This window comes from Eretmochelys imbricata, chromosome 12, assembly GCF_965152235.1.
Source record: "Eretmochelys imbricata isolate rEreImb1 chromosome 12, rEreImb1.hap1, whole genome shotgun sequence".
Lineage (NCBI taxonomy): Eukaryota > Metazoa > Chordata > Testudines > Cheloniidae > Eretmochelys > Eretmochelys imbricata.
This window is the reverse complement of record NC_135583.1, coordinates 9,577,714-9,597,664: the sequence shown is the minus strand read 5'-3', so window position 1 is coordinate 9,597,664 and position 19,951 is coordinate 9,577,714. Positions and strand designations below refer to the sequence as shown.

At 44.1% G+C, this 19,951-nt stretch overlaps 2 protein-coding genes across 3 annotated transcripts in view; both read right to left on the bottom strand.

Annotated features, from left to right (window-relative positions):
- Positions 1-4,547, bottom strand: part of HSF4 (heat shock transcription factor 4) — a 34,638-nt gene extending 30,091 nt beyond the window's left edge. The window contains exons 1-2 of the mRNA XM_077831059.1: positions 3,786-4,547; positions 413-521 (exon numbers count right to left, since the gene is read on the bottom strand). Coding sequence (XP_077687185.1) covers positions 413-521; positions 3,786-3,908 — 232 coding nt within the window. The 5' untranslated portion in view covers positions 3,909-4,547. The remainder of the gene's footprint in view (positions 1-412; positions 522-3,785) is intronic.
- A 136-nt stretch (positions 4,548-4,683) lies between these two features.
- On the bottom strand, positions 4,684-13,775 carry FBXL8 (F-box and leucine rich repeat protein 8). 2 transcript variants are annotated; one of them, XM_077831057.1, is made up of 3 exons: positions 13,108-13,775; positions 9,433-9,663; positions 4,684-7,368 (listed from the first exon to the last, which is right to left on the bottom strand). In XM_077831057.1, the coding sequence occupies exons 2-3, from the start codon at positions 9,594-9,596 to the stop codon at positions 6,393-6,395; spliced, it is 1,140 nt and encodes a 379-aa protein (XP_077687183.1). In that variant the 5' UTR covers positions 9,597-9,663; positions 13,108-13,775; the 3' UTR covers positions 4,684-6,392. The 2 variants fall into 2 exon arrangements, with proteins under 2 accessions (XP_077687183.1, XP_077687184.1); XM_077831058.1 differs by having other exon boundaries at positions 13,455-13,775.
- Between the last annotated feature and the right edge of the window lie 6,176 nt (positions 13,776-19,951).

Below are 19,951 nucleotides of genomic sequence, written 5' to 3'. Positions count from 1 at the left end.
TTTCTCATGACCTATGAATTCATCAGAAGCCTTTAATCAATCTGCAGCCTTCTATAACAATTCTTTATCTATGGGGCACAGCCTTCTGTCTTTACAAGGGAAGGCCTTCATTTAGACACATAATTCAGGCCACACACAGTTGGCACGATCTCATTTATATTATTGTACATTAGTTGCTTCAGAAATGCTAAAACTTAATATGAAGGGTAAGGCAAAATTATTTAAGAAAAAGAATTTAATCCATTTCAGTTTTCTTGTGTCCTTCACTTTGAGCCTGTGTGGAAAACGGAGTCATACCTGGGTCTTGGCTCTTATACTTAAATGTATCTATTATTCTTATGCTTATTTTATTCCCTTCTTTCCCAGATGATGTCTCCATTACAGTGCACTCAGGCATTGGAGTTTTACTTACACATGTTCAGCTGCCGGACGAAGCTGGCCATGTTGTTGTGTTTGAAATATTTAGGCAGCACCTCCTTGGCAAACTGACCTTGATCAAAAACGTGGAAGCTGGTGCCATTCTGCAGAGAAGATAGGAAGAAAAGAAAAAATTCACACGATAATTCTGGAATCCCCAGAGGCATGTGCGAGCCAATGAAATGGGAGGTGGCCAGATGGAGTTAATTAGTTAGAGACATGACTGTCAAGGTGTAATAAGGTGATCAGATACAATGGGGTTGAGATGCAATTGTGGCGAGTATGGGGTAGTAGTGTGATCCAGTGGATAGGATACCGAACTCAGGAAACCTGGGCTCTATTCTGGGCTCTGCCACTGGCTTGCAGGGTGACCTCGGGCAAGTCACTTCCCTGCTCTATGCCTCAGTTTCCCCAACTGCAAAATGGAGATAATGATATGGACTTCCTTTCTAAGGTGCCTTGAGATGGACTGAGGAAAACTTATATATTATTATTGCATGGTAGTTATACCTAGACAGATTGCTTCCATGGGACTTCGACTTCAAGGCTTCCTTTCTGTGCAGACATGAGTATGGCAAAGCCATGCATGCTGGGACACAAAGCTGAGTGTATGTGCCAACCAACAAGAAGGTGGAGGAAGTAACCAGGGTGACAGCCATTTTAGACTTCATTCTGACTCACAGAGGAACTGGTTGCAAATCAGAAGGTTGAAGACAGCTTGGGGGGGTGAAAGTGATCATGAAATGACAAATGTCATGATTTTTAGGAAAGGAACAGTAGAATAGGGACAGTAGATTTCCAAAAGGCAGACTTAAACAAAGTCAGAGAACTGGTAGGTAAGGTCCCCTGGGAAAAAAATCTAATGGAAAAAAGGAGTTCAGGAGAGCTGGGAGTTTTTCAAAGAGACAATATTAAAGGTGCAACAGCAAACTACCCCATGCAAAGGAAAGATAGGAAGAATAGTAAGAGGCCAACATAGCTTCATCATTAAAGAATATTTAGGTAAATTGGATATATGCAAGTCAGCAGGGCCTGATGAAATTCATCCTAGAGCATTGAAGGGACTAGCTGAACAGATCTCAGAACCATTAGAGATTATCTTCAAGAACTCATGGAGGATTGGTGAGGTGTAAGAGGACTGGAGAAAGACAAACATACTGCCTATCTTTAAAAAGGAAAACAAAGAGGACTCAGGGAATTATAGACCAGTCAGCCTAACTTCAATACCTGGAAGGACACTGGAGCAAAAGATTAATCAATCAATCGGTAAGCACCTAGAGGATAATAAAGAATGGACAGCATGGATTTGTCAAGAAAAAATCATGCAAAACCAACCTAATTTCCTTTTTTGACAGGGTTTCTGGCCTAATGGATGCAGGGAAGCAGTAGACAGGATATATATTGATTTCAGTAAGGCATTTGACACAGTTGCACGTGACATTCTCATATGCAAACTAGGGAAATATGGTCGAGATGAAATTACAATAAGGTGGGTACATAACTGGTTGAAACATCATACTCAAAGTATAGTTATCAATGCTTTGCTACCAAAATAGGGGGACGTATCTAACTGGGTCCTACAGGGGTCTTTCCTAGGTCCGGTAATATTCAATAATGACTTGGACAATGGAGTGGAGAGTATGCTTCTAAAATTTGTGGGGGAGGGGTTGCAAGCACTTTTGAAGACAGGAATTCAATTAGAATTCAAACTGACCTTTAGAATTGGTCTGAAATCAACAAGATTAAAGACAAATGCAAAGTACTACACTGAGGAAAGAAAAATCAAATGCACAGCTATAAAATGGGGACTAACTGGCTGGGCAGTAGTAGTGCTGGAAAGGATCTGGGGGTTACAGTGGATCACACATCAAAGATGAATCTGCAATGTGATGCAGCTGAAAAAAAGGCAAATATCATTCTGGGGTGTATTATCAGGAATGTCACATGTAAAACAGAGAAGATAATTGTCCCACTCTACTCAGCACTGGTAGGCCTCAGCTGGCGTACTGTGTCCAGTTCTGGGTGCCACACTTTAGGAAAGATGTGGACAAATTGCAGAGTCTAGAGGACAGCAACAAAAATGATAAAAGATTTAGAAAACCTGACCTACGAGGAAAGATTAAAAAAACTGGGTATGTTTAGTCTTGAGAAGACTCGTGGTGGGAGGGGAGGAATTTGATAACAGTCTTTAACTATGTTAATGGCTGTCAAAGAAGATGGGGATCAATTGCTCACCATGTCCACTGAAGGTAGGACAAAAAGCAATGGGCTTAATTTGCAGCAAAGGAGATTTAGGTTAGATATTTAGAAAAACTTTCTATCTCGATAGTTAAGCTCTGGAATAGGCTTCGAAGGGAGGTTGTCATAGAATCATAGAGTATTAGGGTTTGAAGGGACCTCAGGAGGTCATCTAGTCCAGCCCCCTGCTCAAAGCAGGACCAATCCGCAATTTTTTTGCCCCACATGCCTAAATGGTCCCCTCAAGGATTGAACTCACAATCCTAGTTTAGCAGGCCAATGCTCAAACCACTCAGCTATCCCTCAATTTCTGTTTAGAGATAGAAATGCAACTTACATCCCATCCCAGGCAGTCTGAATGAAAACTGTGCTGAACAATGTTCCAGTAGCTAAAAACATGACAAAGAGACTGGCATCAAAATAGTTTTTTTTGGAAGTCTGCTTTAATTATAGTTCCTTTTGTGGAAAGTGAGTTTATAAACACATCATCTTGGATGACTCTCTGCTAAAAAATAAATCATGTCTACTTGTAACAACTGTTAATAAAGTCAAGTGCACAATAGGATTTCAAAATGCTATAGAGTCAAACAATGTTAGTCCTTTAATTGCACTTAGCGTTTAAAAGCCACAAATGATAAACAGTAAGAAACATCACACAAATAAAAACAAACCTCTTAAAAATAAAAATAGACAAACTGCCAATAGACATGCATGTCACCTTATCCACCATACATACTAGTTCAAGTGCTTAGTAAAAATGACAAGTGATTTGGGGGCCCAACTTGAGATGCCTTAAAGGAGCTTGATTTTGAGAGGGTTGGTACTTATTTTCAGAAAATCAGGCCCATTTAAGGTGTCAAGCTGGACACCCAATAATCAAGGACACCCCTCCCCCCAAGTCATTAGTCACTTGGAAAATCTTGGCCTCTCCAACACAAATGTGTATCTATAAAAGTCTCTCTAAAGAACATTCGGTCTTTTTTAGTTAACCAGCTAATGCTGGCAAGGTACTTTGAAAATGTAAAGTGCTAGATAAATGCTACAGAATATCATCTTTTAGATACTTTGGACTTGTTTTTGTCCTGCTGACATGTGCGGTTTAAGTGACCTCCAGTATTAGCTGTACTCACAGTGCTCCAGCAAATTAGATGGTTTGTTTCAGGATCTTCCACCAGCGTCCACAGTTTAGTCAGGAATGCTGGCACGTTACTGGAGTATCCATCCATTGCCAGGGAACTGGGTGACTCTTGCATAGCTTTTCAATGTTTTAGTTACACTAACTCCATCTCTTTCAATATGCCTGTCTCGCCGTGCGTGTGGGTCACAGGGAGACTGAACCATTTAGTTTCATCCAGGTCCAGCTGAGAGTAGGCCCCCACTGAGTCACATCAGCAGTGCTGTTCGCACTCTTAAAAACTCAGCACAATGCAACGGCATCACCAGCCCCAGAGAACAATGCACAGAATTAAAATGCACTGCAGCCGATCGCACAATGCTGTGAATAAACATGCAGTGTCATGCAAAGAGAACACACGCTGTACACCTTAGGCTGGGAGGCTAGCAAATCACTGGAATGAATTAAGAAAACACCTGGCTGGCATGTTTGCAGGATGCCAGGAAGCAGTGACACTGGATTGTGAAGGTACTGAGTTTAAACATTAGTTAGGAGACTCCTTGTTCTGAATGTTGGCACCCAGAGATAGGCAAAATCAAGGCCGGTTTTAAGTGTGCCAAACCTTATTCAGGCTGGGCAAAACCAAAGCTGAGTCCCACATTACCTGAATCCCAGAGTGCAGCGAGCTTTGGATAAACAGCTCTGGATTGGGTGAAAATAGAGGACGAAAATAGATAGGCCCCAGATGCCACAATCTGCTTTATTATTATTCCAGGTGTTTCACCCACTGCTAGTTATGAGCAGCTGGATTCATTTGGCCCAGACTCTGAAGCCCTTATTCATGTTGGTGAGCACTTACTCACGAGAGTACTCTCATTGGCTTCCATGCGACATGAATTGTTGCTCACCGCGGGTAAGTAAAAGCACCACAGTCTCACCCTTTATTTGTTGTGTTAACACAGTCCACTACATGTTGTTTCCTGGGCACCTGATGACAATGTCATCAGAGCCCAGGATCATTTCAAACCAAATCAAGCTTTAGAAATCTCTCTCTACTATGCACCAGGCAACTGTATAACAGTGGTAGTAGCAACAGTGATTTGCATGGTCATATTTTAATTAGATAATGTCACATCCACCCAAAGAATTAGAGCAAGTCTGCTTTTTTGTTAAATTAATTTTTTTGTTGACAAACCACTTTTTAGTGAACAATGTCATTAAACATAGGCGTGCGCTTTTTTCAATATTTTCCCCAAAACAGCATTACTAAATCTTCAATTGACCAAAAACCAAGTTTTGAGCAAATGAAAAATGTCAATAACCACTTTAATACACAATTTAGGGGAGGATTTTAAAAAAAAAAACTCATGAAAAATTAAAACAAAATTAAGGGGTCAGCGTCAAACCTTTTGAAACGAAAACAACTTCAAAAGCTGGAATTTCTTTCCCCCAAATAGGCTTGCATTTCTCACAATCCTGGTAATTTTTTGTGGCTCTTCAAAGAGGGCATGATTGGGCCCAAGACCAGGACTAGGGGATGCGCTTTTCTACAGCTACCTTGTGTGACTTGTATGTTATATTTTTATGAAGAACATAAATGATTATACCTTGGTGCACAGTTCTGCATTCACTGTGAGGCATGGAAAGCCATTTCACGTCAGAGCAAAGAGATCTCCTGAAACGGACAACCCTAAACCCACTTGATTGGTTCACCGAGTCATCTGATGAGAGCAGACAATTCCTTCTTTAGCACTCAGTTACAGCCTTCTGCTGCTAACCCAGGCACATAGGACTGGCAAGTGCTCTGGCCAATAACATTGATTCCTAAACCTGAAGGGGAGGTACAACTCCAGCACACAGGGAAATGTACTTTCTCAGACATAAGTTTGATCTGAGCCTCAGTGATTTACCATCATGCCAGATTTTACCCTTTCTGTCTTTAACTCCTTGCTCCTGGTATTAGGATTACAGCAGTGCTAAACTGGGGGGCTGGTTTCTCGCCTTCAGCTGCCTCTCAGTAAAGCCACATGACCAGGAGGAATTTTTAGTGACTCTTTCCCTGCTGCTCTGAACAGAGGCGGAAGTGAAGGGCATCTGAAAGCGTGAGAAGGGGTGTCTGGACAAGGTAAATTACTATGAGTTCTGGGAGGGTGGTTTTTTGATGGGCGTGACATTTAATGTGGTTTTGCTGTGATCAATCAGCTGTGCTTGCTGCAAAGAAAAATCGGCTGCCAAGAAAGTTCTGGCTTCAGAGAGCTTTGCCCCAGATTCCATCAGCGTGAAACTTGCCACATGAGACCCAAACCAAATGAGGAATTTGTTTTTACAAACTGGTTTAATTTAAAGTTAGCTCGATTTTCCCCCTATGAAATCATAAATCAAGAAATAAAACCAAAACCAGAATAGGCCTTATCAGCCATCAGCAGATCCACAGATAATTTGAAATAGACAATCCATGAAAAGACAATCATCCTCGACTTTGAGGGATTCCTGATGATGATCATGACGACGACGTAGTATGGGATGTGGTTTTTGAGGCATTACCCTAAAATTTCAAACTCCATTCACTTGGAATCTTTGTATCCACGTTTTTTCCAAACTAGCTACTAGTCAAACAGGTACATCACTGAACTACTGTCGGTTTCCAGGGGTGATGTTCTTTGGTAATCTTTAGAGTGTATCGTTTCAGACTGGGGCAGTGTACGAGGAAGGTATCTATCACCTCCTGACTAACCACACAGTAACAATGAATCTCTGTTAGATTGACACACTTCCTCGCCAGGTCTATTAGCGAGGAGTTCAAATCATCCGAGGGAGTCGTGTGGAGCACCAGCCTCTTTAAGGTCCTGCTGTAACTGCTGGTGACAAACCTAACCTGGTTCACCATGTACGTAAAAGTATTCAGTTGTAAGGTACCCACGGGTATATTGGGCTTTAGGATTCGTGGTATCTTACAGGCAGGGACTGTGTGATCAAACTCCAGGTCTACGCAGAGTTGAGGATGCTTCTGGATCACGGCAGCCCAAAGCTCTTCAGAGATGACTGGAATATATTTGTCCAAGCGCTCACAAAAAATATCTAAGCGTGTGAAAGCCCCTCTCTCTGGCTTGATCAGTTCCGCAAACACATCGTTAGACAGGCTGGCATAATAGACTCCCAAGGTAGACAACTTAGGACATACAGTCAGAACCTCTTGAATGGTTTCTGGCTTCACGTTGCAAACCAGAGTGCGATTGTTGATGAACAAGCTATGCAGGTTTGGGCTGCTGGCGGCTATGAGTCCAACAAGCCCATCATCCAGGGTGAACGGCATTCTCCGGAAATCAATATGCTGAAGGTCTATTTGGTTTTCTCTCTGGCATATATTTCGTATGCTCTGAAGGATGTCCTGGCCGGAGTAGAAATAAGGGTTCTCACCTTTGCACATGATGCATAGCTTCTGCAGCTTGTAGTTCTGCCTGGCCAACATGTCTAGAATGTGGGTGACGTTCTTCCGATTTATTTCCTTGGACTGATCAAACACAATCCTCAGGTGTTTGATCTGGCTCAGGAACTGGTGTAAACTCTGCAGCATGCCCTCCTCGTTCTCCGAATCACAACTGGAAGAGCATTATAAACACAAGTTAGCTGTTTTGCTGGAGCTGCAACAAGTGAGCACAATGTCTATACTTTGGATCACTGTCCTTTATTATTATTTACTTATTATTTATCTTCTCCACTGCCTTAGAGATTTGTTCTCACTTGGTTTAGAGGATCAGGCACTAGGCTGGGAGTCAGGAGAGCTGGGTTTTACTCCCAAGCCAGCCACTGACTTGCTGTGTGATCCTGGACAAGTGACTTCCATGCTCTATGCCTCTGTTTCTCCTCTCAACCTTTATCGGTCTTGTCTATTTAGATAATAAGATATTCAGGATGGACTCTCTCTCTCTATGTGTTTACACGGTGTATGGCACAACAGAGCCCCAGTCTCGGGCTGGTCCACTAGGTGCTATTGTAATACAAATAATAGAGAACAACAACAATACAGTTAGTTACGGGGCTCGGTCACTATGTACAGATTGAGGTGAGTCCCGGTCCCAAACTCCCTTTTCACTCCATCTCATACACTAGAGCTCAGATCACCAGCTTCAGCAGCACCATGATAATCATTCCAGTGACCTTGGCTGAAGCTTTCTCTTTGCACCTGAATGTGGCCTAGTGTTACGAGCATAGGAGTGGAATTCAGGAGACCTGGGGGTTATTCCCAGCTCTTCCTGCTGTGTGGCCCAGGGCAATAATCTTCCCCTTTCTGGGCTTGTGTTTCCCACTCTTTAAAGTGGGGATAACGACACTGGCCACCTTTGCAAACGCCATGAGATCCACGGACAAAAAGCGCTACATCAAAGCTAGGTGATGAGTAGGATGATGGTATCTCCTTGACACTTTTCAAAGCACATCTAATGTCCTGACTTATCCCTTTCCTTGATTTATGATTCTTAATGCTTTCTTTAAAAAACAACAATCTAACCCTATTTTCTCTACCACATACACAGCCGATACATGTAGGAGGTACTGTTACTTGCATAGTTTCATAGATTATAAAGCCAGAAAGGACCATTGTGATCATCTAACCTAGTGGCTCTCAAACTTTCCAGAGTACTGTGTCCGTGTCAGGAGTCAGGTTTCAGAGTAACAGCCGTGTTAGTCTGTATTTGCAAAAAGAAAAGGAGTACTTGTGGCACCTTAGAGACTAACCAATTTATTTGAGCATGAGCTTTCGTGAGCTACAGCAGTGAGCTGTAGCTCACGAAAGCTCATGCTCAAATAAATTGGTTAGTCTCTAAGGTGCCACAAGTACTCCTTTGCTTTTTTCGTGTCAGGAGTCTGATTTCTCTTGCATACCCCCAAGTTACACCTCACTTCAAAACTACTTGCTTACAAAGTCAGACATAAAAATACAAGTGTCACAGGCACACTTACTGAAAAACTGCTGACTGTCTCATTTTTACCATATAATTATAAAATAAATCAATTGGAATATAAATATTGTACTTACATTTCAACGTGCAGTATATAGAGCAGTATAAACAAGCAGGGGGGCTGGAACAATTTGTACAGCAGGGATGCTGAGAGCCATTAAACCAAACTGTAAACCCAGTATACAACGGAAACTACTTCAAGTGAGGGAGTGCGACAGCACCCCCAGTACCACTAGTTCCAGTAACAAGTCATTGTCTGTATGAAATTTTAGTTTGTACTGACTTTGCTAATGCTTTTTATGTAGCCTGTTGTAAAACTAGGCAAATATCTAGATGAGTTGATGCACCCCTTGGAAGACCTTTGCTTGCCACATGTACCCCAGGTTGAGAACCACTGATCTAGTCTGACCTGTATAACAGGCCATCAGACTTCCCTGTATTAATTCCGAATTGAACTAGAGCAGATCTTTTAGAAAAACATCCAATCTGGATTTTAAAATTGCTAGCGCTGGAGAATCCACCACCACCCTTGGTAAGTTGTTCCAATGGTTGATAAATGCTCACACCTCTAGGCTGTAATCAGCAATGCGATTTTTGAATGAAGAACACTACTTTAAGATAAATAGGTTGTACTGAGATTTATATGAGATGCTGCATGCGTGACTGCACAGACACCTACAAACAGTAGAAAATACCTCCTCTCACCTGATCTCTGTGAAATGCCACACGGAGCTAGTGGAAACAGCTGCGGCCCAATGTTTGCACACTTGGAAGGCTGTGTATCTATCTCGGAGAGACAGGTAGTAAAATATATGGACGAGGATTTCTTCCGGGACGTAGTTCCAAAATTCTGATGTTGGAGCAGGCATCTTTCTGACCCAACGAGCTGCTGCACCGAGACCCACCTTCCAGACTTCAAATAATTCCCTAGACTCCCTATTGCAGAAAAAGGAAACATCAGCCCAACCCTAGTTTGATATAATACTATTACAGCAGGTCAGATTTTTTTCTTACATTTTGAAAATTTCACCATAATTTTGACATTTGTAAAACAAAACAAAAACAAACAGTGAGGTGGCAAAGTTTGCAGAGGATACAAAATTACTCAAGATAGTTAAGTTCAAAGTAGACTGTGAAGAGTTACAAAGGGATCTCACGAAACTGGGTGACTGGGAACAAAATGGCAGATGAAATTCAGTGCTGATAAATGGAAAGCAATGCACGTTGGAAAACATAATGACAACTATACATACAAAATGATGGATTCTAAATTAGCTGTTACCACTCAAGAAAGAGATTTTGGGAGACATTGTGGATAGTTCTCTGAAAACTTATACTCAATGTGCAGCAGCAGTCAAAAAATCTAACAGAATGTTAAGAACCATTAGGAAAGAGATAGATAAGACAGCAAATATCATAATGCCACTATATAAATCCAGGGTACTCCCACACCTTGAACACTGCTTGCAGTTCTGGTCATCCCATCTCAAAAAAGATATACTGGAATTGAGAAGGTACAGAGAAAGGCAACAAAAATGCTGAGGGGGATGGAATGGCTTCCAGATGAGGAGTGATTAAAGAGACCTGGGGCTGTTCAGCTTGGAAAAGAGACGACTAAAGGGGGACATGAGAGAGGTCTAAAAATCAGGAACGGTGCAGAGAAATAGTTTTATGTACCTCTTCGCATAACAGAAGACCTAGGGGTCACCCAATTAATAGGCAGCAGGTTTAAAAGAAACAAAAGGAAGTACTTTTTCACACAACACACAGCTTGGGGATGCTGTAAAGGCCAAAAGTATATCTGGGTTCCAAAAACAATTAGATACATTCATGGAGGATTGGTCCATCAATGGCTATTAGCTAAGATAGTCAGGGATGCAAACCCATGATCTGGGTGAAGCCTCTGACTTCCAGAAGCTGGGACTGGATGACAGGGGAGGGATCACTGGATGAATTGCCCTGTTCTGTTCATTCCCTATGAAGCATCTGGCACTGGCCACTATTGGAAGACAGGATACTGGGCTAGCTGGGCCATTGGTCTGACCCAATATGGCCGGTCTTACGTTCTTAAACACAAAAAAGGAAGTTTAGACAAAGTTTGGCCAATTTCCTTCCCCACCCACTCCATTTTTTGACCCAACATAGAAGCTGGTTGAAATTTTTTGTGAATTCCAAATTTCAAAATTCTGGAAAAAAAGTAAAACCATTTAAAAAAAATGTGATTCTTTTCCTCATTACCAGCTCTAAACACGATAAACTTTATATAATGCATTATTTTAAAATAACAATTTTCCATACTGATATTCAAACAGATGGAGGGATTTACCTCAAACTTGGGGGGGGGGGGAGGGAAACCCTCGTTTTGGGGACAGAAGCCAAGCATGAAAAATCTAACCCAAAAGTTGAATTATCCAGTGTATGGCAAAACAAGGAGTTATAATGGAAACTAATTTGTTATTTTAACCACAGCAATTAGCTGCAGTTGCTAATATAAGAGACGGCAGATTGGTATAAGGATTTTATTGTGATGATCACACGAACCATACATTCATGTACATGTGTTGCATACTGACGCAGGAACTTTTCATTTAATTATGCTTCCATGTAAATTAGGATGCAAGAGAATGAATACATGGGAAGTGTACTGAAACGTAAAGCACAAAACCACACGTATATCTCTGCAAAATTACTTCTCAGTTCTGCTTGGAGTATGCTCTGTATCCAGTCACTGTACTGTTACACAAATAAAATCACCAGCTGCAAGTTTTTATTTGATTCTTTTGCCTCTCACCCCATTACTGACTGCCCAGCAATGCGCTCCTGCTTCCTGCCTGGGAGATGCCTTCTTGCTGTCCCTTTTTCCTGCATATTTCTTCTTTATTACCCCTGACAGTGCCTGCTATAGCTCACCCACAGCTCTCCTACTTTTATCTCAGATTTCATAAATGTTCTCATCATTTCAGCACTTACCTAAGTACTAAACTACTCACCATCACTCCTCCCCTATACACAACCGTTGTGATTTTATCATGAGTGGTGGTTTTCTTAAAGCCCCAGTTCCTGGAGTCATGTGAACATCCCAGTTTTCATTAAAAAAAAAAGTCTAGCCCCCATGACGGCACAGAAAAGCTTGAAAGCCCAATCTAGGTGCCCCCTAGAGACTCAGAAACCAGAAGGCAAAGAGGAAAGAAAACCCACCTCAAATATATTATTTTTATAAAAAGGAGGACTTGTGGCACCTTAGAGACAAACAAATTTATCAGAGCATAAGCTTTCCTGAGCTAGGGGGGGTCAATGCATCTTCCCATAGGCGCCTTGAGTTGCTAAACTCCCCCCGCTGCAAAGGGACATCCTGGCTGGCGTCCCTCCGCTGGGCAGGGAGGGGAAGGAGCCCCGCCTTCCCGTCCGAGTGCAGCGGGGTCCGATACATCCGATGAAGTGGGCTGTGGCTCAGGAGAGCTTACGCTCAAATAAATCTGCTAGTCTCTAAGGTGCCACGAGCACCTGGATTTGTGCTGGAAATGGCCCAACCTGATGATCACTTTAGATAAGCTATTACCAGCAGGACAGTGGGGTGGGAGGAGGTATTGTTTCATATTCTCTGTGTATATATAAAGTCTGCTGCAGTTTCCACGGTATGCATCCGATGAAGTGAGCTGTAGCTCAGGAAAGCTCATGCTCAAATAAATTGGTTAGTCTCTAAGGTGCCACAAGTCCTCCTTTTCTTTTTGCGAATACAGACTAACACGGCTGTTACTCTGAAACCAGTCCTCCTGTTCTTTTTGCGGATACAGACTAACGCGGCTGCTACCCTGAGACCCGTCATTATTTCCCCGTAATCTCATTGTTTCGGGGAGGGGGCCCAGGCAGGGCTTCTGAACTCCTGGGACTGGCAATCCCGCCTGCTTGTTCCCTGTCCTGCAGACTCTCACGGGTTAAGGGGCTGCTCGCGGGAAGGCTCAGCCGGGGTGACCTGCCTTGGCTCCGGAGAGCCGCGGGTCAGCATCCACAGCTGCCGCTGCGGGGCTCCCCCCCGCCGCCGCCCGGCTCGCACCACAGGGTGGGCGTAAGAGAAGCAAAAGCGCCTGGCCCGGCCCAGGGGCCGCTCTCTGCAGCCCAGCCGGCCCGGGAAAAGCAGCGGCTGAGCGGGCAGAACCGGCGGCAGCTTGCGGGGGGGGCGCTCGCTCAGCCGGTCCAGCCGCTGCCTGCAGGGAGGGAGGACGGCAGCGTCCCCCCACAGCTGCACGTAGCCCAATGCGGGGGGGGGCCCAATGCATCTCCCCCCAGGGGCGTTGCGTCGCGGCACCCCCCGCTGCAAAGGGGCGTCCCGGCTGGGGTCCCTCCGCCGCGCAGGGAGGGGGAAGGAGGCGCCCCGCCTACCCGTCCGAGGGCCGCTGCGCTTCCCCGCCGCCCGGGCCGCGGCCCGCTCCGATCTGCCGCCGGCGCTGCCCCCGCGGGCTCCGGGGCGGAGGGCGGAGCGCGGACTGCCCACATCGGAAGGGGCGCTCCCGTCTGGCCTCCGCCGGGCCCTTCCCCGCCCCGGGCTCGCCCCCCGGTCAGAGGAGCGGCCGTGTGAGTCCGTAGCCGCGGGAAGGGAAAGGGAAAGGCAGGCCTCGGAGAGGAAGTCCCTGGGTTCGTCCCGGGTGCCACAAGCCCTCCTTTCCTCCCGGCCGCAGAAGCTGGGCCCGCCGACGCTGGTATCTCCCCCGCCGGGTCTCGCGCGTCACCTGGAACATGTGACGCCGCCGCTGCGTGCCTCAGTTTCCCTCTCTGAAAAACAGCAGTCCTTCGCTAAGTCAGTCCTCTGCTACCTCGGCCTCCTTTTTCAAGGAGCTGCCTGGTCCTCTTAACCCCTGACTCTCTGAACTCACACCGCTGTGCACAAGCGGTTTTTAGACCTGGGGTGAGGCTGCAGTGCTGCCTTCACAGGGCTGCCATGTAAAGAATGAGTGTCTGGTAAGCCCTTTGAGATCATCAGACGGAAGGTACTAGAAAAAGACAAATCTTAACGAGTTCTGAAAAGGAAGTGGCAAGCTATGGATCAACTAATTAAAGACTCAGACATTAACTATTGTCTTCTTTTTTCTCTCCTTTTTTCTTGTCTTTAAACACAGAATTTTACCTGCTCATCAACTTTCTCTTCCAAGAGATCTGCTGTTTGACATGTGTTGCCAATACTCCTGTTGAAAATTCACCTTTAGTTATCAGGTGGAAATCATAGGCTAGTCGAGTCTGCACTCATTCATGAACCCAACTGTCTTAGCAAAAACAATAAGGAGGCCTTGTGGCACCTTGGAGACTAACAAATTTATTTGGGCATAAGCTTTCATGGGCTAAGACCGACTTCATCAGATGCATGGAGTGGGTCTTAGCCCACGAAAGCTTATGCCCAGATAAATTTGTTAGTCTCTAAGGTGCCACAAGTACTCCTCCTTGTTTTTGCTGATATAGACTAACACGGCTACAACTCTGAAACCTGTCACCAACTATCTTAGTTTCTTATGCATAAAGCACAGAACTCCTGGGTTCTCTATCCAGCTGTGACACACACTCAGTCACTGTTTGACTATTGTTAAATCATTTAGACCCATATTTTCAGAAGTGCCCTATAAGTTTGGGTGTCCAGCTTCAATGCCTAGGGACCTGATCTTCAGAAATGCTAAGCACCCACAATTCCAGTCGGTGGATAGGATGCTCAGCATTTGAAAAATCAGGTCCAAGATTTCTAAAACTGGGGCATCCAACCTTGAGGCACCCAGAAAAGGTGGCCACTTTTGAAAGTTGGGGCCTTACCAAGGCTGTGCCTTAGTGCCCCCATCTGTGAAATAGGGATGATAATACTTACCCACCCCTCACACGAAGCTCAGTGCTCATGTGTAGCTTGCAGGATCAGGGCTTTACATTGTAAAGTGCTTTGAGCAACTCAGATGGCTGCTGCTGTAGAACTGCAAGGATCTATTATTCAGTGTCTCCAAATTCCCTCTGTGTGTGCCAAGAGGGAGTGTGCTTCCTGGGATGGGGTTACTCTATGGAAGGCGGGTCTCAAGAAATCCAGTCAAGGAGTACAGGCGTACTAGGAATCCCCTCACCTTATATTAGCACAATGTCCCACACCATGGGCTTAACCCTTTCAGAAACCTGGTGATTATGGTTAGTCTTAATCTCCAAACCAAGGCTGCTGCTGCTGCCAGGCCAACCTACCATATGGGCAGAAAGTTCCGAGACAAGAACTTGCACCATCTTTCTATGATCGGAGGCTAAATAATGTAGTTGCCACCTATCCTTCAAGTACAGTTAGGTTTTAAAAAGATAGACGTGTAAACAAAAGATCAGACCGGACTGCTACATCATATCAGACAGCAGCAGAGGAGCCAGCTATGAGCCAGAGAAGGTCAGAGTGTACCTGGGCTCACTTTTACAAGGTTTCCTCTTGGGCTTAATTGGGGTAGATTAATAGGAGGGCTTAGTTCACCTGTGGGGTGTTTGGACTCTGGTTGCAGGAGCTCAGGAAGTTTTCCCTTGCAGAATTTTTGCCTGGCAGGCTATCCCCTACAGGCTCCTTTTCCTTAGCAGAGAAATCTGTTAGTTCTTTTGTGGTTTATTTGAAGGTATGTTTCATTAGGGATGCTTTGTGACAGGTTATATGAAAGAACTTCACTGCAGCACAGACTGGTGGCAATCTTGGCACTAACGAGTTCAACAGATAATGTTGCTCTGTGTTTGTACCGCTTTGTACCCAAGATTGGGATCTTATTTCACTGCCAGTCAATAGCTATTATGAGTAGGGCACTCCAGGCTTGGAAGCCAAAAGATTCCTCCAAATTCTACGTGAATTCTCTGCATTTTACTTCCAACGGTGCATTTTAAGAGATCTTCTCCTCCTCCATTTCTGGCCACTTCATCTTAAGCAATGCTGACGTTCCTCTCTTCCCAAGAAGTTTAACGAATACCTAAAGTAGGGCTGGTCAAAATTTCTCCATCAAAACTGTTTTTTATTGATGGAAAATTTGGATTTTGATTAAAGTAGATTTTTGGTGAAAGTGCTTTCTGGAGGAAATTGATTTTTTTCTCAAGACCATGAACAAAAACGTTTCAATTTTTGACTGAAATATTTCAGGGGTTTTTTTTTTTTTTTACTTTTTTTGCCAAAAAGTCAAGATTTTCAGTGGAACCTGCCCCCCATTTTCTGACCAGCTCTGCATACAAGCCAACATGACTTCTACAGTTCAACCATTCAGCCATCACTTCAGCAATATGAATAAATGCTGGGAGGCCACCTGAATGTTGTATGTTCCAGGGCAACTCAGATCAGTATAGCAACAGTACCAAATGTCTCCTACAACGGTAACTTGAAAAACATGCTTATGATCAACATACGGTTAAACCCTTTTCCTAGGCCCTTAGCCTCAAGACAGCTCGTAAGTAATTTGCGCACTGCTTTTAAAATAAATGCTGCACATTTCTATAGGAGAAATACGAACATATTAATATATCATGCACCTGGCAAAGCACTCCAGTTAGGAAGAGGTTAGATTATTCTGTGATTAGGGTGCTACAATCACACTTTAAATTGAAGCGTAGCTGTACCATGAGTGATTCGGGAGGTCTGTGGCAGAGCAAGGAACACTGGAGACCCAGCTTTGGTTCCTGGCTTTGCCACGAACCTCCTAGATGACATTAAGTGAATCCCTTGGGTATGTCTACACTTCAATTTCAGGTGTGATTGCAGCACATACTCCCATTAGCTTTAATCTAGCAAATGAGGGGGGAAATAGCAGAGAAGATATGGCCCCAGGGGGTTTCAGCGCAAGGTACCTGCGCTGAAGACTGGGGTTCCTGGCCCGTGTCAGGATCTGTGCTGCCATGTCTTCACTGCCGTTATTATCTACACTCACTAGACGAAAGTACGCCCCCCTGTGCTACAGTTACATCTTAACCTGCAGTGCAGCCCTATCCTTGGGGTAGGCCTAGACGGCAGTCGCTGAGCATATCGGAGCTAGACGCTATGCTATGAGCTTTCATCTAGCTAGGTCAGGCGCCAGACGCGGCAGCGGGGCTGGCCCCGTGGGTATCACGGAGGGATCCGAGTGAGTTTCAACAGCTTGTGCTGAAGCTCGCACTAGTGAGATTAAAGCGAGCTTCGGTACGTCAGCTCGAGCTGCCTTCACACGCTGTGACCGCAGTCTGGATGTACACGCAAGTCTCAGTTCCCCATCTGTACAATGGGGATAACAGTACTTCTCAACCTCACGGGGTGTTGTGAGGCGCTCAGTAAAGGGGCGGGGGGGGGGGGGTCAGTTACACAGACAAATTTAAACAGCTGCTAGCTTATCCATCCTTTATCCTTCAAAAGGAGCCCAAGCAGTGCATTCTTACCAGCTCCTCAGGCTTTGCACTACAGGGCTTTCCAGTCACTTGGGATGGTCCAAAATGTTCCCTGGTCCTTTGCTCCCCTCCACTGGCAACTGGTTTTATACGTGGATTGCCGAGTCTCACAGCTCTTTTCCTGTGGCTGTGTCTCTGGGCTGACTCTTTCACTGCGCTCCTGGTCTGCACAGATCTGCCAAGCCGCCCGCTTCTTTCAGAAAGAAAAGATGAGATCCCTGACCGCCACCAGATTAATTTCTCTGACTTCCTGAGTTAAGGGAAGTCTATCTTCATCTCCGTTAGCAGATATTTCACAGATACTGAATCCTTGCTAGACATCTGATGTCTTGGGCAGTCATCATTTAAATGATATCTAGGTCAAGGGAAAGTATTCAAATGGAACTTCCTGCTTCAGTCACTGTGTGATCAGTATCTTGCCTGCCAAGTTCCCTTATATCTTTTCAGTCTGTACTGACAGTCTTATTCCTACAGGAGCGAGTTCTCTGCAAAAGCCAACCCACTGGCCAGAAACTGCTGCCCGAAGGCTGGACTAGTCAGGGGTCAGGTCTTGCAAGGTACTGAGCCCGCTCTGCTCCCATTCAGGCCACCAGGCAATAGGAGGCACTTTGCAAGAGGCGCTCCATGCCTTACAGGATTCAGAGCCTAGTAAGGCAAAAAGAATTTAGCCCCTCCTTAGCAAACTACCCTCTCATATCCTCTCCTTGTCTCAGGCTGGAGTTCTCATATAGGCTCATAGACTTAAGGCCAGAAGGGATCATCATGATCATCTAGTCTGACCTCCTGCACGTTGTCGGCCACAGAACCTCACCCACCCCCTCCCGTCATAGACCCCAACCTCTTTCGTTCTAAATCAAGCACTGCCAACTCACAATTTTATCCTGTGTCTTGAGGTATTTGGTGCTGCTCTGAAAGCAAAGACCTAGCTGCTGAGGTTATATGACGACGTCAGAATCTCAGCTTCCATGCCAAAAGAAGGGGAAGCTACTTGCCCTCATGATTTTAGGGAAAAGCCCAACAACCAGCAAGCAAATAACTCAACATGTATTTTTTTAAAAAAATCTCATGATATTTAAGCCACTCCCAATCTTTTGGGGCCGGACTCTCGATTTTTGAATCATGGTGTGGCAGTACATCAACCCTACAGCCTTACCTTCTAATGAAGAGGCCAATGAAGCTCCTCTATCATGACATTGAGAACGATCCATCAGGTGCTCAACACCCATCTTCTGCTGCCTCGTTCCTTAGTGCTCCAATGTGTGTGCGTGGGGGGAGAAGAAAGAGGGGACTACTTAAAACAACTGTATGCAGACAGAGAGATTACAGGATTCTCTCCTGAATCCCATGTGCACTCCTATCCCACTGTGACCGGAGTCCCAGGGGAGCCAACTGAGGTCACTCAATTAGGGTGAACTGCAAAGAATGGGGAAGACAATCCCCAAAGCTGGTGGATATTCCAATACTTCCATTTACCAAGCAAGCACAAACCAGCTTCTATAATACCTCACTGGTTACCCAGAAGCCAACAACACAGTTCCCTTAAAGTAACCCAGTCGTAAGGCCTCCATCCAGACACCCAAGTCAAATATGATGAGAATTACTGAAAATCTTATTCATCATATAAAAAAGTTCTACCAATTCCAAAGGATCGGACACATTACCTCCCAGGTTAATGAATACTCCAGATCTTACCCAAAGACACGCTTACAGCCAATTCTCATGAACTAAACTAAAATGTATTAAAAAAGAAAAGAGAGAGAGTATTGGTTAAAAGTTCCATATACATACAAACATGAGTACAGTTCTTGAGATTAGATTCATTGAAGAGATGGTGAGCTTTGTAGTTGCAAAGAGTTCTTTCAGAAATAGTCCATAGTTTATAGTTCAATGTTCATAGTCAGGGTGATTCCAGATTAGGACTAGAGATCTCAATCTTGGGTTTAAGTTTCCCCTGCATGAAGCATCAAGCAGATCTGAGATAAAAAGGATCAGGACCCTAGACGTTCTTACACAGTTTCAGGTCTTCTTTGACAGCTTGAAGTCCTCAGGCGAACAATAGGCAATTATGGAGATTTTGAAGTAGACCTATTTCCTAAGCATCACTGGTAATTAGCTGCACAGATTAACATATGGAAATTTATCCATTAGGCAGTCTATCACATACTTTAAAGAGACCTGTAGACAATGACATTATTTCACCCAAGATTCATCTAAATGATAATATTCCTTTTTGATCTCTGAATCTGTCTGTTTACATGATATAAGTAAACACATAAAATTGGTATCACCTCTAATACAAGTTTGCATTTCAAAGTTCTAGCCTATCTAGCATGGAATGGCCCTAACTACCATTTATATACTTTTATAACATGTTTTTAAAGATTGAATCTGGGTCATTTATCCTGCAGGATGCTTAACCCTTTCTGGCCATGCATCACACTTTGTATAAGATTGGTTGCAACTATATAACAGTGGTGGTAGCAACGATGATTTGCATGGTCATATTTTAATTAGATAATGTCACATCCACCCAAAGAATTAGAGCAAGTCTGCTTTTTTGTTAAATTAATTTTTTTGTTGACAAACCACTTTTTAGTGAACAATGTCATTAAACATAGGCGTGCGCTTTTTTCAATATTTTCCCCAAAACAGCATTACAAAATCTTCAATTGACCAAAAACCAAGTTTTGAGCAAATGAAAAATGTCGATAACCACTTTAATACAAAATTTAGGGGAGGATTTAAAAAAAAAAACTCATGAAAAATTAAAACAAAATTAAGGGGTCAGTGTCAAACCTTTTGAAACGAAAACAACTTCAAAAGCTGGAATTTCTTTCCC

Coding starts and splice junctions, on each gene's coding strand:
- FBXL8 (XM_077831057.1), bottom strand. CDS start 9,596: ATGCCTGCTCCAACATCAGAATTTTGGAACTACGTCCCGGAAGAAATC. Junction 7,369..9,432: donor TGGCATTTCACAGAGATCAG/GTGAGAGGAGGT, acceptor ATGCTCTTCCAG/TTGTGATTCGGAGAACGAGG.